This window comes from Pteropus medius, unplaced genomic scaffold (assembly GCF_902729225.1).
Source record: "Pteropus medius unplaced genomic scaffold, Ma_sr-lr_union100, whole genome shotgun sequence".
NCBI classification, from domain to species: Eukaryota; Metazoa; Chordata; class Mammalia; order Chiroptera; family Pteropodidae; genus Pteropus; species Pteropus medius.
The window spans coordinates 631,825-647,096 of NW_024354504.1; the positions used below are offsets into that span (position 1 = coordinate 631,825).

The 15,272-nt window shown below is 57.4% G+C and overlaps 1 protein-coding gene across 1 annotated transcript in view; it reads right to left on the reverse strand.

Annotated features, from left to right (window-relative positions):
- MYT1L (myelin transcription factor 1 like) overlaps positions 1 to 15,272 on the reverse strand; it is a 114,007-nt gene that overhangs the window by 46,688 nt on the left and 52,047 nt on the right. Inside the window, 4 exon segments of the mRNA XM_039855009.1 lie at positions 5,289 to 5,357; positions 6,229 to 6,350; positions 8,005 to 8,241; positions 10,261 to 10,511. Of these exon segments, the coding sequence (XP_039710943.1) occupies positions 5,289 to 5,357; positions 6,229 to 6,350; positions 8,005 to 8,241; positions 10,261 to 10,511 (679 nt within the window).

A 15,272-nucleotide genomic window follows, 5' to 3' on the forward strand; every position in this document is an offset into this window, starting at 1 on the left:
TACGCTGTCCTTCGGGTGCTGCCGACTGCTTTCGCAAGCGCTGCGGGGCTTCTGCGTGCTGACACCACACGCACCTACCGACCGCCTGCCGCGGGCCTGGAACCAGGACGGCCCGCACCCACGCCCTCGTCCTGCGAACCGGACACTGGGTTTTCGCTCGTTTGGGTTGGGTTGTGCGTGGGAGCGGTTTGGGGAAGGGCAGCGATACTCGGCAGCCTGGGTCCCACGCCGAGCAATAGGGGGAGAAGGAGGAGACGGAGGGGGGACGGGGAAGACGCCATGGCCAAGGCAGGCGGGGCCCAGTCACCACGGCCACTCGGAGCCCCCGCCACCGCGGGCCAGAAACAGAAGTGGGCAGAGACTCGCTCCCGGGGCAGAGACTCGGCGAGCCCGGCCCTGGGTGAGTGCAGCCGTGCTCTGTGCCCCCGTCTGTGTGTCTGTGTGAGAGGCCACGGCCACCCTCACACTCCTCACCACAGCGCGCCAAACGCTACTTCCCGGCTTGAACTTATTTTAAATTGGCCCTTCTTAAGTTAAAAGCCTCTCTGCAGCAAACTGCATTTCTTAGGGTTTTTTTTTTTTTTTTTTAAATAAATGCTATAGTGTGCAGTTCATGAAGCTTTTACAGATTCTGAAATCTAAACAGAGCACCAGGTTCTGGCCTGGGCAAGGACAAGTGCACTTAGCAGGTCTCGGGGAACGTCTGCGATGTGCAGCCTGGAGTCCAGCCACCACTGCGCCCGCCCCACCCCCGGTGAGGGCTGTGGGGGACAATGCGTGAGACCCGCGCTGAGCGCTTCGGGAAGGAAACTGGCGTGTGTGTGTCTGTGTCTGTGTGTCTCTGTGTGCGTCTGTTCAGGTTCCTGTGGCGTGTTCAGTGCCCTGTGTGTCTCTGTGGTGTGGCTCAGTGTGTCTGTGTGTTCTGTGTATGTGTGTGTGTGTGTCTGTGTGGGGTTCTGTGTGTGTGTCTGTCTGTGTGTCTCTCAGGGGTAGCCCTGTGTGGTCTTTGTGTGTGTGTTCTGTGTCTGTGTGGTTCCTGTGTATGTGTGTGTGTTCTGTGGTTTCAGGTGTGTATGCAGGTTCAGGTTCTGTGTGTGTTCAGGTAGAGCGTTCAGGTGTGTGAACACAAACAATAATTAAACTATCAACCCCTAATTCTCCCCAGATTGTCTGGTCAGAACACCTCCAGTGTCATGAATTTGGCACTGGAGGGACAATGCGTACGGTTTAGTTATGGCCACCTGCGGTCCGTGGGTCCCCACTGAGCCGCCCACCCGGCCTCGGCCTCATGTCTGCAGAAGGGTCTGCGCCCCCCACCTCTCGGCAGAGGCATTCGGGGTCGCGCATGTCACCGGCAGCAGGGCCCCGTGCAGGGTCTGGGGCAGGTGCTCGCTGTGGCCCAGCGGGCCACGTGCAGGGGCGTGACAGGTGCCGGAAAGCCCGCGGCCACGCCTGAGTCTCAGGCACAGCCACCACGCCCATGCCTGCAGACGCTCCCGCACGCTCCGCCATCCCCAGGGAGGCGTGCCAGCTGCAGAATGAGATGGTTTTTCTAACCAAACAGAGGGGTCTCTGGGAGGACCCTGTGAAGCGAAGGACATGACTCATCTGCGCCCGCAGCGTGGAGGCTGGACCTGCCAGGAACTTCTGTCTTGCGAGAGCCACACGTACACAGAGCTCACGCACGCTCCCCGCAGGGAACGCGGCGCCGGCTCAGAAACCAGACTCGGGCCGAGGGCAGAGGGGGAAGCGCGAAGTCTGTGCATTTGCTACTGTGAACCGCAAGGGCAGCGAGGTCATTTCCGAGAACCGGGTGTGCCGCACAAGGGGGTGAAGCGCCTGCCCCGAAACAGGAGAAGCTGCAGGGTGAGCAGAGCCCCGCTCGGCCCTCGGACGTAGCCTCCCCGCGCCCACATCATCGCTGGGAGAGGAAGCCCCGGCAAACCGCAGGAAGGACGAGCCTTCGGAGGAAAGGAGTATCTCGGCCCACGGTCAGAATTCTAATTCTTTGATTCGTTTATTTTGAAATGGATGTCGCAGGTTTTTAAGAAGGTGTGTGGCATACGCAATTAAAAGTCCTCTACATTGGAACACACACCAGGACGTTCTAAAGGACAGAGCCCAAAGCCCAGGGTGGGACCCACTGGCCTCAGGCCGATCACATCAGAGTTCTGCCTCAGGAAGGGGACCAGGCAGTCCCCTGGAACTTCTCCCCTGCAGGGAGCTGCCCTCAGGACAGGAACCGGAGTTACAGGTAGGGGACAGACATAAGCAGGTCCCGATGGGGGCCAGTCCGGGAGCGTTTTTAGAGCCAATGGCCTCTGATCACAATCAGTTTAGATTGGGCTTAAACTGGTCACTGAGGTGGTGAGAACAGCCACATCTTGCCCACGTCTGCAGCTGAGCACACAGCGGCTTCTAGAAGTCGGAGAAGGAATCATTGGCTGGGAGGAGGGGGCGGTCTCTTAAGAAAAAGGCTGACAAGGATGTCAGGTGATTTGCAAGCTCTTCAAGTCACTAATTCCAGGTCGTCTCAACAGATGAAATTTTAAGAGAAAGAACTTCCTTTCAAAAACAGAGCTCACGTTGAGCAGAATTTCCACCCAAAGCCACTTCCCTTTGAACAGTGTCCTTTTTGTTTCTCGGCCCGGGGTCTCAGTGACGGTCACGGCCAGGCCCCCGCAGCACGCTGCGTCAGGTTCACGGGTGTGAGCGGGTCCGCGAGCCTTGGGGCTTCTGACCTGCACGACCCTCACCGGCCTCCTGGCTCCTTCCCCGGGCTCTGCCCCGCCTCGCCACTGGGCCGCCCGGCTGCGTGTCCTCCGTCAGGCAGACGCGGAGCAGGAGAGCAGGAGTTCCGGAGTTTGCACGGCACGCACAGACACGGTACATTTTAATACGCGCTCATTTACATACTGTACACGATCAGACATGAAGTATCCCAAATGTGTTGCTCTAGATCAGAACCGAGCTAAGTGTCACCTTAGGAGGTTTAAGAGGTTTGAGAGTCCAAGACCCAGAGTTTATGTGGCAAAACTTGTCTGTCCATGATCAAGAATATCCTGTTAGTGACCAACTAGTGACCAAAAGTCAGCGTTGGAAGGGACAAGAGAAACAGTTCCAGAAGATTCCATTTCTTAGCAGAGGCAGAATAGGGCAACATTTCCGAGCAGAGCTTGCCACGCCTCACACGCGCAGTGCGGTTTTACTTCTAATCAGACAAGGGGCTGCGGCAGCGGGCTTGACCGAAGCTTTTAAAAAAGCACATGAAGAACAATCTAGTGGAAAGCGATTAATATCGAAAGGGTCAATCCACGCCCCGCTCGACAGGCCCGCGACTCAGATGCGAGGGGGACGGGTGGGCGAGTGCCGTTCTGAAAAGGAGCAAGGGACAGCGTCGTGACCCGCGTGCTCCCGAGCCTGAAGCGGCATCACGCAAAAGCCGGCCCACGTTAGACTTCTGACTGTATGCATTTAACTGGAATCCTAGTTTGAAGATCCTACGTAAAAATGAACCATTTCAGAAAACTGGTTGTTTAAATTTCTAAGAAAGGGTCGATCAAAATGGGGTCTCCTTGTTGCAAAGACGAGATTAGAAATGAGCGTGGCTTCTAGATCAGCCCCAGCTGGCAGAAGGCACCGCCCTCTGGAAGACGAGGCCAGAGGGGACGGGCCGCGGGGACACTGCGCTGGAGGACGGGCCGGCGAGCCGCTGCCCGCAAAGATGCTGACGTCAGAACACCGCGCCCGCCCAAGACGAAGGAGAGAAGACAGTGCTGACCCTGGAGAGCGCTGCGTGGGCCCTCGGAGCAGCGGGGGCGTCAAGGGGCGCGCCCCACGTCTGCAGCCCCCCGGCAGAGAACGAGTCTGGTCTCTGGGGGGCTGGCGCACTGACCGCTCCGAGGCCGTGTGGGACACGAGCCACGAGGCTGCCCGCCGGCCCCCGCTGGCCTGCTGGGACGGCTGCGCCGCCGTGTTCTGACGCGTCGCCAAGGTCCAAGAGCAGGGAACCGCGTTTCGACCGTGAGGGGGACACGGTCTCAAGCCATGGACAAGATGCCGCAACCGAGAAGGTGGAGCCGTTCTGGCTAATTCTGCCCACTGCGAGGTTCTAAGGGCCACCGGTCCACTGCGCACTGTAGCGTGACGCTACGGGCTTTACGGTGGCTGAGCGAGAGGACGCCCTCCAGGTGTTTACGCGCCACGAAGAACACGCTCAGAGTCTGGTGACAGGACTAGCTCAGGAGGTCACTGAGCATGAGCAGGTGGTCTATGGCACTAGGGCCTTGGGCAGGGGTCCTGCAAAAGATGACACGGGTGAAACACAGCCCCGCTCTGTGGCCGCCTGGGCCGTCGCGAGGGGGCAGGTTCGCGCTAGGATCCTCGGGAAAGGGAGCAAATGGCATCTGGAAGCAGCATTTTCTCGGCAGCGGTAATACATCCGAACAAAACGGAAGCCGAGCCTGGTGCCACGATGATGGTGGAACGAGCCCGGTCATCAGAAACAATTACTCTGGCCCTTGGCTCTCACCGTGCAGTGGACCCCCCTCGAGTCTGGCCTCTCCGATGTGAGCCCCGATGTGCTCTGACTCGAGCCCCAAAGGCTTCACACACTTCCTATGACCTGTACTGACCGCCCCAGACCTGTCCAGGAGCTGAGTGCGGTCCATCACATGTGTCACGTGAAGGACAGACACCTTGTTGGAGGCACTAATGCAGGTGGCCAGATTTATGCTTCAACTATAGAATCAATTTTGAGCATAGAGGAGAGGGTGGTCACAGGGTCAGAGGCGCGTGTCTGCGTGTGGGCGAGTGACCGCTGCCCTAGAAAGTGCCCACAACCATGACCACAGGGTCCCTAAGGGACAGGCTATTAACGTGGTAGCTTTTTGTCACAGTGCTACTTAAACATCCATGTTTTAAATAATCATTAACTGCTGGCTTTCCAAACGCTGATTTTCAACTTTTTAAGTTATAATCACAAAACATCAAGTTTTGACCTTTTAAGTTACAAACATTTCTTCGAAGTCTGAGTATTTCTGTAAACCGCCCTGCCACGAGCACGCGTATCTGGAGAGACGATACGCGTGCTTTGGAAAATTCAAGACAGAGAGGACGCGCTGTGAGGGGACTAGAGGTGCAGGAGGGGCGTCTCCGGGAACGTGGCCGAGACCCCGCGCCGCCGTGCGCACGTGGCTCCGTGCGGACACCTCGCGAACGACACGTCGTTTTTGTTATGACTAAGCGCATAGGTTTTTAAAGAGAGCACGACTTTCGTTCAGTCTTACTTGAGTTCTTGTGAGCTGGTGGCCAGCATACTTCGAATGCTCTTGTCAGCCAGGGGGCAGCCGGACAGACTGTAAGACAGGCCGGAGAGCGGGTGAGTAGCCCCTCACGGCGGCTCGCGCTCCCGAACGAACACGACATAAAATTGAAATTAAAAAGTTTAATGCAGAAAAGCGATGGGGCAAGTGCTGTATATTGAATTTTTTTTTTTTGTATAATGAACTCTGCATATGTTTACGTGTAAATTTAAAAAAGCAGGTCTGTTGATAAATCATCTTTAAAAGAACAAGATAAAAATATGTGCGCTCTTTGGTTGAAACGTTTGTAAAGAATTTTCCAAATTTAGAAGGTTTATTTAAAAATAAAACACATTATACAACACACGAATTAGCATGCTTCTAAAGGTCAACATATAGCACTTAGAGGGTTGACACATAGTTCAACGTTTTTACTTCGACAGCATTGTTGAGGTAAGCTGAAAACAATAAATTGAAAAGACAGAATCCACCATGAGAAAAATGAAGTCACACCTTCTATGTGAGGCGTAATTACCAGTCACATGACCACTCCCATCACACCTTGGTGTTGGACATCTGCCACCAAACAAAAACAAAAACAGCCAAAATCGTAAGTATGTTTAAAAAGACTTTTTAAAAAAGTTTCATTGTTTCCAGTTTAGCTGCAATGTCTGCAAGGGGTTTCAGCGCCCTGAAGAAAAGCCGCGAAATGCACGGGGTTCAACGACAATGGCGTCTCCGCCGCACACAGCGCCCTCGACGCGAGCGCGCGGCGGCCTGTCACTGCGGAGCCGGCAGCTTGAGACATTTATGTGCTGCGAACGTCACATGCTCGAACGGCAAGGCATATACAGGTCGGTTTGTAAAAATAAGCCAGAGAAAGGGAAAGCGGAGGGCGCGACAGTGCCGCCTCGCTCATGCTTACGTTATCAAGTCCTTCTTGCTCTCCTTGCACTGGGGGTACTTGGGCTTGGGGCTCGGGATGGTCACCTCCCCCGGGTACCTCCTTTCTTCCAGAGCTTCCTGGAAGGGGTCCAAGTCTTCCGGCTGCAGGCGAAACACAGCTTCAGGGCCACACAGATGACAGCTCCACCCGCAGACCAGAGGCTGAGGAGGCCGCCTCCCCCAACCTAACCTCTAAGGTCACGCCGTGTCTGTGTCCCGGACACGCGAGCTCAGTCGGCTCAGAGGGGACCTAGCTTTCGTGCTGGACCCTGAGACGTCGTCGCCTGCTCTAAGCCTCTAAACGCGGGGTACCTGGTCACCGACAGGGCCTTGCTCAGCACCCCGCTGGCCACACCCACGAGAGGGACAGAGGGGTGCGCTGGCACCCGCGAGGGCCTGGACGCGGGGCCGTCCCGCCCAGTGTCCTCTCCCGCCACTGCGGCCCACCCTCACCAGCTCAGCCCCCACGCGGGCCCAAAGATCCCCAGAGCGGCCTCACCAGCCGCCGCTCGCTAGTCTACGGCGCGCCTCATGTCCCGAGGCCCGGGGAGACCGACCGACGCAGACCAACGCCCGGTTCTGAATCGCTCCCTTGCAGCATTTTCTCTCATGGAGAGTGGGCCCCGCTGCAGTAATCTAGGATCGCCCACAGAGGGCAGTGTGCAGCAAGCGTGCTTCCCGAACACGGCCTCTGCACGTCCGACAGTCTGCGTGATGAAAACGCGCCTGTCGGTTTATGAGGCTTAATATTAATTAAAATAAATCCGGAGATTCAATGACCAGGCCTTATTTGGTCATAACGGTTTAACACCATAGGAGAAAAAAAAATACTCTGGAATTTAGCTGCCACTTGGATTCTGTTCTCTCTTATAAGGTGTGGATACTTAAATCGATTCGGAGAATAAAGATGATAGGCTTTAGGAGGGAACGGCCTTATAAACAGGTGCCTTCCCCGCCAATTCGTACAGATAGCTAATGTTCCCTTTCTCCCCACCTCCTCGTTTCTGTACGGTGCTATTGCTTCGATGGTGGTCTCTCCACCGTATTCAAAAAGTTTTTATTTCTCAGTGAATAGAGATGTCATAATCTTCAGAATTAAGCACTGGAGAAAAGCTCAGTCCAATAAAGAACAAGTTTTTCCTTGTTTCTGTCCTTAGTCTAAAGGACACTATAACTATTTTAAGAACCTGAATTTGGAAATTTTAACCACTTTAAAAATCTGTTCTTGACACAGGTCTTTTGGGGATACTGTAGTCGATAAAGACGTAGGCGGCCATGTTCACCAATTTACTCAAGGCTGGGGTTTACTCTCTAAGTAGCTGACGTTTCTTTAGAGAACAGACACTGACCTTAGCCTCGAAGAACTGGCTATTAGCACACAGCTAGCCATTTACACATTTAAAACTCTCATTATAATTCTCCACCTGCAAGGAAGACCCTGCATGCAGCAATGCGTCCCCCGAGAGAACGGACTAGCACACTGTTCATACACATTCTTAGAGAAATCGCTGTAAGAAGACACTTGTTTAGAAAATAAAATTCACCATTAAAAAAGGCAATGGTTTCGCCAGATCAGTGTTCGTCACAAGTCTCTCCTGGGTCAAAAAAAAATGTATCCTAAGCTCTCGTCAGCTAAAGGTCATGTTTGAAGAGAAAAGACATTATCTCTTGGGGTGAGCGTCAGCGGCATTTCGTCCCAGTGGACACCAACTCTAAACCGTGAGTCGCCCGAGGCGGCTCGTGGCGAAGGACGTACAGTGATCTCTTTGGGGTCGTCCTCGTCGGCCCGGCGCGGCTTCATCTTGGTGTAGTCCACGGGCAGGTCCCAGCAGTCGCCCTCGCTCAGCTGGAAGCACCGGCTGTTCATCACCGCCTGCTGCTGCGGGGACATGGGCTCCAGCGGGGTCAGGATGGGGCAGCAGCCTTCCCGCGGCCTCTGCTTGTTCATGCTCAGGTCCAGAGTCCCATTCTCGTCCACCTCCATGTCAGGGTTCTGTGGGCAGAAGGACACGGTAACCCGGGGCTCCCTCCCCCAGACCGCAGCCCCGCCAACGGCCAGCAGCAGTCTGCACGGGGAAGCCCGCACTGCAGCCATTCACCCAGGCCCCGGGGAGCGGAGGCGCCCTCCGTCCACTCTGCTGCCCCGGGCTTAGCAGCGAGTGTCTGCGAAGCTTCCCTGCTGATCCGCTCATCTGTCCTCTACCATCTCTCTGTCTTATTTACCTGTCTTCACTTACCTATCCTTACCTGTCGTCTATCACGTCTATTAGCTATCTATACCTTTCTTTTTTCCCCCAATCCATCTCTGCTTCTAGAAATAAGCCTGGCCAGAAGAAAATCAAACATATGCCTAATTTCAATTCCACTCCAGTTCAAATACCTACGAAGAGATCGGAATTATAATGTGTGTGTATGCGTACAGAATATAAATTTATGCTTAAAGTTATGTACACTTAAAATGGACAAATAGTTAAAAATTCTCCTTCGGTTTCATTGACACTCAATTTTCCAGGATGTGGAGAGGAAGAAAACAAGCCTTAGAAGAGAGAAGGAACTGGAATTTACTTTCTGGCCCAAAGTCTTGTGATGAACTCTCCGTTTTAGAGAGGGAGGTGTGCCATCTGCCACGGCGGTCACGGTCTGACCTACTGAGTCCCCACAAACCCGCGTTTAGTCAACTGGCTTAGAAAAACGAAGAGGTCCAGGGCGAGTTCCTTTTTCTGTTTTTGAAGATGCTTTGAAACAGATCAAGAATTCTTCAGAACCTGCCTCTCAGGAGGGAGAGCAGGAAGGACATGTGAAGGAGAAAAGACGAAAAATCGAAATATCCCAATAATCCTGCATTTTGTCCCGGAGCTGCACTCTCTGGAGCAGAAATGAAATTTCGGAGCAGGCGTGAGAGCTGCCACCCCCTCGGGTGGCGGCCTGGTCCTCGGGCGTGACCGTGGGGACAGGCGCCCGGAGAAGGCCCGTCCTTGAGGACTGCAGCACCCCTGTGCCTGAACTCTTTGGTCAGAGTGCACTCCCCATGTCAGGCTTTCATATTAATTTAGCCTTCACAATGTTGGGTTTAATTTTCATAAAGTGAAGAAAACTGGAAGGGGTTAAGGTCTTTTACTTCTTGCTAAAGAAGCTCTCGCATGCTAGCCTCGCACCTAGCAGCCTTGATCACCATGGAAATTGCCTGCCCGATGCTTCCCCCAAATCTGGGAATAAAAACATTAACCGAAAAAAATGCATTTGCCAGTCATGAAATCGCTGACCTTTCTCCCTTCGTACAAATCCCACTTGTTTATAACAACTACTTGTGGGGCTGCGAGGTACAGTGCACACGGCCCGGCAGCCCTAGGGAACGGAGGAGACCCTTTGTTTTCTGGGGAGGAGGCGTCGACCACATCTGCCTGCTCACGTGTCCTCTGCGATCACCGCCTGCATCTCCGGCCACCTTGTGGCCTCGCCGGGCAGCTCTCTGCTGCAGCCTCAGTGTGAGCTGAGTCCACAGGCAAGAAAATCAAACTTATAGAACCAGAACCACTGCAAACGCTGCGCTTCGTTTTGGCTCCTGAGATGTTTTCGAGCTCATGACGGCGGGCTGTAACCGTGTGACCGAGCGGTCCTTGCGGAAGTCGGATTTTCACGTTCCTTGTCCCCGGTCCTGGCGACCTGTTGGGGGCCTGGCGAGGGGCCAGTCCTGCCGTCCGACGCCCGCCTGTGCTCAGGCTCACGCACGTGGCTTCTTTCGGTTCCCACTCTCCGGGCGGGCATTTGAAACGTCTCCGTTTACGGAGATGGCCCTGGGTCTTAAAGAAGAGGGTCCACCGAGACACTTTAATCTGGAGACCCGAAGACCGTGGCCCCGGGCCATGCGCTGCCGCAGCGACTGAGCAGAGCCGCCGGGACACGGCGGCCGCACGCATGACACTGCGGGCCCCCCCTGCTCTGGCCGCGGTCCTGGAGGCCGGGGGGCCACAGGGGTGCGCGGAGCCCCGCCCGCCCGCCCGCCCGGGCGTACCCGCGCCGCGCACAGGTCCTGCGGCTTGGTGGACAGGTTCTGCGGCATCTCGCGGCAGCGCGTGGACAGGTTGAGGATGGCCGTGGCCGCCATGTGGGCCGCCTCCATGTCGTGCGTGTAGTCGAAGCTGCTCTTGCTGCAGGTGCTGCTGGCGCTGCTGCCGCCGCCGCAGCTCAGGTTGCTGCTGCTGCTGGGCGCGTAGCTGCTGGTGGTGCTGCTGCTGGGGCTGGCGTTCTTGCAGAACCGCTTCGCTGGGGAGACAGGGGATGGGCATGACTCGGGGCCCCGCCGCCGGGAGACAGCAGACAGACAAGCAGGCGGCGCCCCGCCGCCCACCCCCCAGCCCGGCGCACACACACGTCAGCGGGCGCGCGCGGCGCTCCCAGGAGAAGCCGTCTGCCCGCTCCCCGTCCCTGTCACGCCCGCCGCGCGTCTGAGCGGGCGGCGTGGGGACAGCGCGGGACAGCGTGGGGTGCCCCCTCCTCAGGCAGCTCCGGCACGCGGCCCAGCCCGTGACATTCGCAGGCGCACGCCCGGCTAGGACTTGGCCGACCGGCCTGGTCAGGGCCTGGGGCGGGAGCCCCCCTCAGCACTGCTCACTAGCTCCCTGGGTGACGGGGACCCCGCAGACCGCTCAGCCCTTGAGAGACTGGCTGCTCCTTCCAGCAGGGAAGGGGGGATTCGGCTCACTGTCCTGTGTGCAGGTGACCCGGCTGCACAGGCCCTGGGCCACCTATGAGGCCGTGGCAGCCCGCGCTCTGGGAAGTGGCATTCGGCTGGGTGTGCAGACCGGACAGTGAGACCAAAACTCCCGTCCTCAAGGTCAGTGACCCTAGTCTGTGACCTAGCAGAGAGCCATGAGGGTGACGGGCGGCGGCCGGGGAAAGACACCTGTGGGCTGAGACAAGCCCGAGGCAGACGGCGGCCTGGCAGAGCGGCCGCCTAGCAGTGTGGACACCTGTGTGTGCTACACACCGGCCCGTCCCCCGCTCGAGCTCGGCGGCAGGACTGTCCCGAGGCCAGCTCGCCGACAGCAAGGGGCAGAGGGGCGAGCCTTGCTTTCACAGCCGCTTAAAGTCTCCTCCGGCACACGGGTAGGGAAACGTCCGCTGGATGGCTGAGGAGGGTGGCCATCGTCCCTGACTGCCAGGGCCACTGCAGTCACAGGCGTCAGGCCCCTCGCCCTGAACCCTGGGAGTGAGGGTTACTAGAAGGTGAGCGGGGGGGCCGGGGCAGCCCGTCAGCATCTCCCGCCTCGCGCCTCCTCCCCCAAGCAGGCCCAGGGGTTTCCCACCCGGGGCAGTGGGACGTGGAGAGGCTGCGTGTTCGAGCTTCCGGCCCCCACAACACCGTGGAGGAACCATAGTTATCCTTCCCTGAAAGCAGCGAGGGACCCCGAGGCCTGCCCTGTCCTCGGGGTGTCCCCAGCATGCTCAGTAGGGCTGCAGCGGAGCTTCCCCGGCCTGGGGGGCCTGCACAGTGCTGTCCCGTGCACGTGGCTGTGTCGACGGCCATGGCTGCCTTAGTGACTATGCCAGCAAACCACCCAGAGCACCCCGGGCAGACGTGGCTGGAGCAGGGACGCCAGCCTCGTCACCGGTAACCCTGGCTTTGCGTGGAAGACACGGGTGAGGTTCGTCACTGCTACCAGGCCACACGGTTGGCCACCCAGCCTCGTCACTGCCCCTGACAGAAGCCACAAAGCCACCACACAATCAGGTAGCCCTTCTGAGCCAGGTTCGCCTGCTCGAACCAGAGTCACTGCCACACCTTTGAGATCTGAGCATGAGCAGGGACTTGCGGGCAAGCCACTTCTGTCCTGCTCATCTGGGCTGGTGTGGCCACAAGGACCAAGCTCCACACTGATGGCAATGTTGGCTATGGGCCTCCATCCTCTGACCCCCGTGCATGCACCCTGCTTCGCTGCAGACGGCCCGGGGGTGGTGCTGGTCCCAGGCTGAGCACAGGGACGGGGGGCTGAGGGAACAGTCTGGAGGGCCCATGAGTCCCTCCCCACAGAGGGCACCCTCGGGACCGCCCTGTGGGTTCCACAAACCACACCGGGACAGTAACACCAACTTGCAGCTCCAGACACCTCCATTTCCGTCAGAAAACTAAGACATAACAGTTCTGGGAGAAATGGAATAAAACTTGTGAGGTTTTTTTTTTTCTTCCCAGTGAGGGCTGGCCACTGGTTCAGAAAAAAAATATGGTTCACATAAATAAGAAAAATAACAATTTTGTTTTGAAATGAGTGAATTTCAATTTCTAAAAGACAGTAAACCACACGTCTATGCAACAGACTGCAGCAAACTTTGATAAAATGGATCTACTTCCCCAGACGTTTAAATGAAAAAATTCCACTTCTCTGGATGACGCCCAGACAACTGCTACGGGCCTGTCGGCTCTCATGACCCAGGAGCAGCACACAGTAGGACGACGATCAGGTGAGACAGACCCTTTCACTAAATGTCCTTGGCCATTTCCTGTTTTGTTCAAGATGAAAATAAGAGTCTCTACTTCAATGCTTTTGGGTGACAAGGAACTGGCCCTAAGAATTATCGCCTGTTTGTAAAACATCGACAAAACCCTGTCAGTGATCCATGGCCTCACTCGGGGATCTTGGGGTCACTGTGCTGATAGGGGGTGTTGCAGAGCTGCGGGGTGTGGGATGGAGATGCGCTCGTGCCCTGCATGGCCTTGTCCCCTCCGTCTCGCCGAGGGGGCCCCCACTTTGTCGGATGGAAGCACTTTAACCATGGCAAACGCACTCTCTGTTTCTTTTGGCAAACAAAGCTATTTCCAATCAAATTGTTTTCCAGTCAGTGGACGAGCATTTATTACGGTCCGTCCAGGGACCAGTGTCTCCCTGGGGGCTAGGAGAGAGGGGGCCGCCGCCGGCACTCCAGGGAGACACCCCCGAGGACCAGCTCTTCAGGGAATCTGCCCGCTCTTGCCGGAGGAAGGTGAGCCACGGGGGCCTCGTACGTTAGACATGAGTGAAACAGAGCAAACGAGATGCCTCCTCCAGCACCTCCTCGGACCCCAATGCCTGCAGGGGCCTTAGCAACACGCTGTCTCGGCCGCTAGAAACGGCCCCTCACACGCACTGTCCTGCATGGCATGGACGGCTGAGGCCTCGCATTCCGAACGTCCATGAAAACCGACCAAAGGGAGGAGAGTCCAGGGACACACCTGCTGGGGACGACCCCGGCATGGACCTGGTAGCCCGGAAGCCCGCTAGGCGCAGGCCTCCGTGTGCCCCGCCGGCCACTGTCCCTCTGCGTGGCCCCCCTCATGCTTTGTCACAAGCAAACCAAAGTGTGGGCGCAGAGTCCAAAATGGAGGAGGGGAGCTACTTCCCGCGAGGCTGTCCTGCGAGACAGTGTCCGCAAGGCGCAGTGACTCACGTGGCTGGGCGGATCAAGCGCAACGGTGATTCCTGGCTTTGCGTCTGGGCCCTCGGTCAGCACTCCCCGCCGTGCCGTCTGCCAGGCCGGGCATGGAGCCGCGGGCTGCGGCTGCGAAGGCGAGGTCTCCCTCCCCCAGGTGCTCACAGTGCAGTGGGGACGAGTGCGTGGGGTCGCCAGGAGGAGGCCCGGCGCTGCCCGTGGGCCCGTGTGGAGTCGCGCTGGATGCGGGTGGCTCTGCGAAGGGTCGGGCCGCCGAGTGCAGGCGGCTGGCCAGAGGCAGGGCCGCGGGGCGGGAGAGGAGGGAGGAGGACGCCGCGAGGACTTGCCCTGGCCGGGGCTGGAGGGTGAGGCCCAGCCACAGGGCGGCGTGCGGGGAGCTGGGCCAGGCCAGCCCGGAAAGGCCGCCTGAGGTCGTCCCGCGAGACGGCGCCCCCCAGTGAGGCCTGCTTGAGGGCGAGGGCAGGTGACAGGGAGTTTGGGCACATTGGAGGGGCACTGAGTGTGCGGGACAAAGTAAAGGGAGTTCGAAGTCCATCGGAGCGTCCTCAGCTCAGAACTGGGAAGCTGGAACCGTCCCAGGGGGACCGTCACAAGAGGGAGCCCGTTTGGGGGGCTGGCCACTTACGGGTTGTAAACAAACCCTGAGGGTCGTGACAAAGTGACCACAGATACAAGCACAGGCTTCTTGGCCCAGGGTGGGCAGTGGCTCAGGTTTCGCGGGCCATGCAGGCCCCACCACGGCTGCTCAGCTCCGCGTGAGCGCGGCCACCGCCGCAGCCGTGTGCGTGGCCGAGGGCCGATGACATTACTTGTGGACACAGACATGCACATTTCACGTAAGTTTTACATGTCACAAAATATTCCTCTTCCGTTTTTCCCATAAAGCTGGCTGGGCGGGGGCTTCCGGGGGGGCGGGGCGGGCCCGACGCGCATTTCCGCGTCCTCCGCTCTTTCTCGTCTTCCCTCCATCATCGTTTCCTGCGCATGGACCTCCATGCCCCAGAGCAGCGGTCCCCACCCTGTGTGGCCCCGGGGACCCTGCTCCTGTGAGCATCTAACGCCTGAGGACCTGAGGTGGAGCCAAGGCGGAGATGCCGGTGCTGGGGAGCGGCTGCAAACGCAGATGGAGCTTCCCTCGCCCGCTGCTCACCTCCTGCTGTGCAGCCCGGTTCCTAACAGGCCGTGGATGCTACTGGTCCATGGCCCGGGGGTTGGGGTCCCCTGTCCGACAGGAGGGTGCCTCAAACTCCTGAGCATGGCAGATGACGCAAAGCCATCGCTTCGCCATTTCCACAGCCATCCCTGTCACGCTTTTCACATGTTGCAAGTGCAACCTCACCAGCCCACGGGCTTCCTGCCTTCTCATAATTTCTACTCAAGCTTCATGATCAAGCTTAACACTTGCCATTTGGGTAAAGCTCACGCTAACTGCTCCAGGCAGAATGGACTTCACTACCAATGAGCACGTCTCTCCTCGTCTTCTATTTATTCGTGTTCTCTTCCTTGAAACTTGTTACCAAGAGGGAAAGAACAGACAGACAGACAGATGACAGACAGGCAGGTAGATAAATGAATGGACAGATAGATAGGTGGGTAGAT